The 5958-nt window shown below is 37.9% G+C and overlaps 1 protein-coding gene across 1 annotated transcript; it reads right to left on the minus strand.

Moving 5' to 3' along the window:
• Nucleotides 1–866: 866 nt before the first annotated feature.
• LOC112656046 (uncharacterized) lies at nt 867–1355 on the minus strand. Its single transcript, XM_025441272.3, is given in 2 exon segments — nt 867–1178; nt 1180–1355. Coding segments are annotated over 2 exon segments (453 nt in total). The 3' UTR covers nt 867–901.
• Nucleotides 1356–5958: the final 4603 nt, after the last annotated feature.

Below are 5958 nucleotides of genomic sequence, written 5' to 3' on the forward strand. Positions count from 1 at the left end.
ATGTGGAAGATGGGAGAAACATGTTGAAGATTAGGGAAGATAACTGATAGTTTGCTTATAAACATGTTAGGTTTGAAAACCTAAAAGAAATGGAAGAGATGGCAAGCAGGCAGTTGTATACCTGAAGCTCTCAGTTTAGGGCTTATCAGGATATACATAATATTCAAATTTATGACAATTAATGCAAATACTTAGGAAGGATGTTATAGAAAGAAAAGATGTTGGAAGACTGCTCCATGAGGCCTGTTGATGTTTAGAAGTTGGAAGAGAAGGTGGATCTTTCATAGGAGACTGAGAAGCAGGAGGGAAACTAGGAGACAGTTGTGTCCTGGAAGCCACAGAAGGAAGATGTTTCAAAATTTGTGTGATCAAATGTGTAAGATGCTGTTGAGGGGTTGAAAGGTAAGACAGGAGTACTGACTAATGTTTTTGTCAATGTAGAGGTCATTGCTGACCTTTATAAGAACATTTTCAATGGAGCGGTGAGGATGCATGACTAGTTGGTCCAGGGTCTGAGAGAGAACAGGAGGAAAGAAAGTGGAAATGCCAAGTATAGATCAATTCTTTTGGATGTTATATTAGTTTTCTACTGCTGCTATAACAAATTACCACAAATTTAGTGGCTTAGAAAATACAAATTTATTGTCTTGCCGTTCGGAACTCAGAAATCTCACTAGATTAATATCAAAGCTTCAGCAAGGCTACATTCCTTCAGGAAGATGTAGGGGAGAATCTGTTCATTGCCTTTTCCGGCATCTAGTGGCTACCTACCTTCCTCAGCTCATGGCCCACTTTCATCTTCAAAGCCAGCAAATGCATTGGCCTCTTTGTCCAATGTCACATCTACTTTTCTGATTCTGTTCTTTTTTTTTTTTTTTTTTTTTACGAATGAGGCAATTTATTAACCCAGAATTTGTTCTAATGCTTCTTGTTTGCAGCTGCCATCTGTCTGGCGGTTCTGTCCAGGTCCTGCTGTCCCTGAGGTGTCAGTTTGTGGCCTCCATCTTGGTCCTTTTCCACCACTTTCAGCCCCTCTAGTGCTTGGAGGACCCTGCGGGCCACACTCATGGAGCTTCTGCTGAAGTGGCTGGGCATGACCCCGTTTCTCTGACATCCCCCATAGATCATAGTCATGGAGCCGACCCCAGCGCCGACTGGGAGGTACAGGTACATGCTGTGGAAGCAGCTCGCGTGTAGAACCAGTTCTCATCGTAGGGAGCAAGCTCTTTATGCTTGGCCAGCTTGACAATGTCCACCCATACAGGGCCCTTCAGCTTCCCAGACTTTTTGAGAAAGGCTGCCAGAGCTCTGATGAACTCCTGCTGGTTTAAGTCTTTTACAGTAACTCCAGGCATCCTGGGGCCTCCGCCCTGCCAGCCAGGGGAAAGTTGACTCTGTTCTTATTAAGACCTTTGTGACCATATTGGGCTCACCTGTGTAATCCACACTAACTTTCCCATCCTCAGAATCCTTAAATTAAATCACAGCTGAAAACCCTATTTTGCTGTATAAAGTATATTCACAGGTTTTGGGGATTAGGAAGCAGGCAGCATTTGTGTGTCATTATTTTGCCTCTTACAGAGGGAGTGTAGATGCCTTATCTACATGGAAATGTCCCAGTTTGCAGACAGTTACACTTGGCGATATATTTCTAAATGGACCTTGTCAACATTTAGAGAATGATTATTTATTAAAAATTAGGATTTTCTTAAATGAGTAGAAAGTGGTTGAGTACAGTTTTAAGGACACCCTTTTATTTTATTTTATTTTAAATATTTTATTTATTTATTCATGAGAGAGAGAGAGAGAGAGAGAGAGAGAGAGAGAAGAAAGGCAGAGACACAGGCAGAGGGAGAAGCAGGCTCCATGCAGGGAGCCTGAGGTGGGACTCGATCCTGGGTCTCCAGGATTATGCCCTGGGCTGAAGGCAGCGCCAAACTGCTGAGCCACCGGGGCTGCCCAAGGGCACCCTTTTAAAGTAGTTTTTCATTACTATTGGTTTAAAGCACCACTGAAATATTTTCTAAACATAGAATTTTTAGAAAGATCCATTTATCTTTAAGTGGACATATTTTAGGTATGTATTATATATCAGTATCTAGTAGAGTTGTATCCTGTTTTGGAGCAAAGTGTGATCTGAACAAACAACTTTTTGAAAAAGGAACATGAAGTAACATGCATAAGATAATATCCTTACCTGTAAATTCTTCTTTTTAAAAAAAGATTTTATTTATTTATTTGAGAGAGAGAGAAAGCATGAGTGGAGGAAGGGGGGCAGTGGAGAAGTAGAGGGAGAGGGATAAGCAGACTCCTCACTGAGCATGGAGTCTGATGTGGGGCTCGATTCTACGACCCTCAGATCATGACCAGAGCCAAAACCAAGAGTCCATTGTTCAACCGACTGAGCCACCCAGGTGCCCCTGTAAATTCTTTTAACCATCATGACCAGTCTATATAATTACAAACTATATGTACTTTAGATCTCCAGAGCAACTAATTATAGATTTAACAAAGCAGCAAAGATGTGTGTGTATATGTATGTACATATCTATGTGTGTGTATTTGAGAAACAAAGTAACTGGTTTTGTTTTTATTTTTGTTTTTATGATGTCAAGTCCTTATTATTTATTTGTTTAGAGTGTCAGAAAAAGCGCCTTCCAAAAATACATGTGGGAGTGCCTCAGTCAGTTAAGCCACTAACTCTTTTTTTTTTTTTTTAATTTTATTTATTTTTTATTGGTGTTCAATTTACTAACATACAGAATAACCCCCAGTGCCCGTCACTCTTGATTTCAGTTCAGGTCATGATCTCAGGGTCGGGAGCTGGAGCCCCACAGACTCCACGTTCAGCCCAGAGTCTGCTTGTGCCTCTTCATGCCCCTCACCCCACCCATGCTAATGCATGCATGTGGTGCATTTTCTGTCTTTAAAATAAATAAACAAAATCCTTAAAAAATGTATATGTAGAACAATAAGATAAAAAACCAGTAACAGAATGAAAACAAGAGTAGAATAATAAGATGAAGCCAGAGGATAACTTATAAACCACATATAAGACCATAGTAGGTATTAACATGGGGTATAATACGCGTGTCTAATCTGTGTGTATGCATGTGTGTGTGTGCATGTACATGTGCTCCTCTTCCCCCAGTTATAAAAAAAAGGTAAACAAGTGGCAAGGCTTACGAAAGTCCAGTTTAGACTCTTCAATAGCATTAAGGATTGAATTACTGACCCAAATCTGAAGAACATGACTGAGACTGATAAGGTCAGAATCAATTTTACAAATGGTATAGAAATTGGTATGCTTGTTGAAATAAGGTTTCTATTTAACTTCCTTGAAAAGGAATCATATTATAGAATTTCCTGGTGCCTTAAGTGCGGAACTACCATGAAGAGGTAATATGCAATTTGTCCTCAATTTAATTTGGAATAAAAGACTCTAAGACAAAAGAAGCATTCTAGCTGTTAGAAAATGATTCTCCGGGAGACTTGTGGGAAAGTATCATTTCAAACCACCCATTTGTGGGTTCCTGTCTTTACCAAAGTCTGTACTTAACAACGATTAAAAAAAAAAAAAGTGTGCTCTACTGGGAAAAATGGTTTTGAAAACTATCTTTGATAACAAATGGGAATAATCATCATAAACCATATTGTCTTCTCCATTGCTATCCAAAGTTGTCTCTTGCCTCCCTCTCCATGCTTTATGAGTTTTTTAGGGTCTTCCCATTTTCATCACTTTATATAATTTCCTTACTTGTGAGGATTTTTGAGACTCATATTCGTAAAAGAAAAAAAAAATTGAATGTATAACATCTATTGTGGTTTTAAAAAGTTGTAAATGTCTTGTTTGTTTTATTTTCTACATTATTATAAAGCATTCAATTTTTGTAGATTGTTCATATTTTGTCAATACTCATGATGCTTGATTCATTTCTTTGTGTGCAGAAAATAATGGAATATATGACCATTTCACAGTATAGAACAAAAAATTCTACAGCTTTCTTTGTTTATTCTGGTCCACTGAAGTTAAATATATTACCCTCTTCTCTGCCATCTCTTCCATTACTTTAGAAATATAGTAGAATAGTAGTCAACCCTCTACCATGGCTAAGCCTACACCACTTCCATTTGGGAAAACACAATTGAGCATGTTCTTTCTAAATGCTGAGGCTCTTTCCTGAAGTAAACGCAAGTAGAGAAATTCAGAATGTCCCTCACAGCTCTAGACAGGCTTAGTGCCTTCTGTTTCCTTGATTCTGGGCTCTTATCCCTGTGTCACTTCAAGAGTGTATTGGCTATCCTCTTGGCTAAATTTTACTTCTAAATCTATCTCCTTAGGAGTCCCATGGTAATAACAATAACAATTAAAACAATAATAAAATGATTAACATACACTGAGAGCTTAATATACACCAGGTTTTATGCTTCTTATAAACTATCTCATTTAATTTTTGTAGAAATCCTAGTGAAGTATCACTATCTACATTTTAAGTATGAGGAAAATAAAGCTTAGAAGACTGAGAAATACTTCCAACTCTTCCCTTTAAGGTTACATGGTCAGTAAATGGCAGAGCCAAGGTTCAAACTGAAATCCAGGACTGGCTCATCCCAAAGACTTGCTCTAATGATGGTGCTTAAACACCATTCTCCACCTCAAGCTTCTCAAATTTGTAAATAACCTCATATTTAAGTTATAGAAAATTTAGAGGCTTCTTTCTGGAATTCAAAATACAAATCATTGTAGCTAACATGACTTAAACTTACTACAGGGCTGGGCAATTTTTAGTTCCTTACATGCATTTTCCCACTTACATTGCACAACAACTTTTAAGTTATGTCCTTTAAAGTTTATTTTTGTTTTACAATTGAGGAAACTGGACCTCAGAGATATTAAATAACTGTACAAATGCATTCAGCTGGTAAATAATGGATCTGTGATTTAAACGCAGACCTGCCTGATGTCAGCAAGGGCATATTTTCATGTTTCTGCACATTTAGGGAAATTGGAAGCTGGGTTAAAGGAAGTAAAAGATTACTGAGTAGATAATGAGAAAGCTTTGGAGAGAGTTGAAGATTTATTTCTATCTGTGCTTGCTTTTCCAAGGGGGTAAAACCCAGCTAAAACCTGGGGCTATCTGTTCACATTCCAAAGAATTGTAAAACATTAGAGAGCAAAGGTTTCTTTCCCTCTCAGACGAGGGGAGAGGGCACTAGGTAGCTTATACAACCTTCCAGATTTAGAGTTTGGGCTTTCTCTTCTGTCGCGTAAGAAATCCGTTTTGTGCACATACAAGGTCTATCTGGTTCTCTTCCAACACCCCGAAGAGGGAAAAATAGGTATAGGGGACACGTGTTTACTGCTATAAGTAATAATAGGAAAAATGCTATATTTCCTTTCAAAACTTCATAATTTAACTCTATCCTATGACCACCTTATTTTCTACTGTTTCTGAGATGAAGTCTTGGTGCTGGTTCTCATTATCCCATAAGAATAAATATTACTATATTTGGATCATTAAACATTGTATTTATTCTTTGTTGGTTTTATTTTACCTTTTTCTACCTTTTGTATTCCTATTTTCAAAGTCAAGCTCAAATCCCAAAACGTAAAAAATCATTTTCTGATCATTTTGCTTTTGAAACCCATCCTTGGATTTCATGTAATTCTTATCTCTACTCTTACTTATAATTATGCTATGTGATTTTCCTTCCTATGTGCTAAGTCTGGTTAATAACCAATAATAAAGCTCCCCCCCACCCCCCCAAAAAAAAACAGGGCACGATTTTAGCCTTCTAGAGGCTGTAGAATGAACACCAGTACAGGTTTTAAAAATTGATGTTGATTCTTGAAAGACAGCAGTGCTTCCTCCTAATGACCTGGGTTTCTTAGAATTCAGAACTTCTAATATTTCTCCACTTAGGTTCCCTTTGAAGTCCTTGACTACTCCATTCAGG

This window comes from Canis lupus, chromosome 22, assembly GCF_003254725.2.
Source record: "Canis lupus dingo isolate Sandy chromosome 22, ASM325472v2, whole genome shotgun sequence".
NCBI lineage: Eukaryota > Metazoa > Chordata > Mammalia > Carnivora > Canidae > Canis > Canis lupus.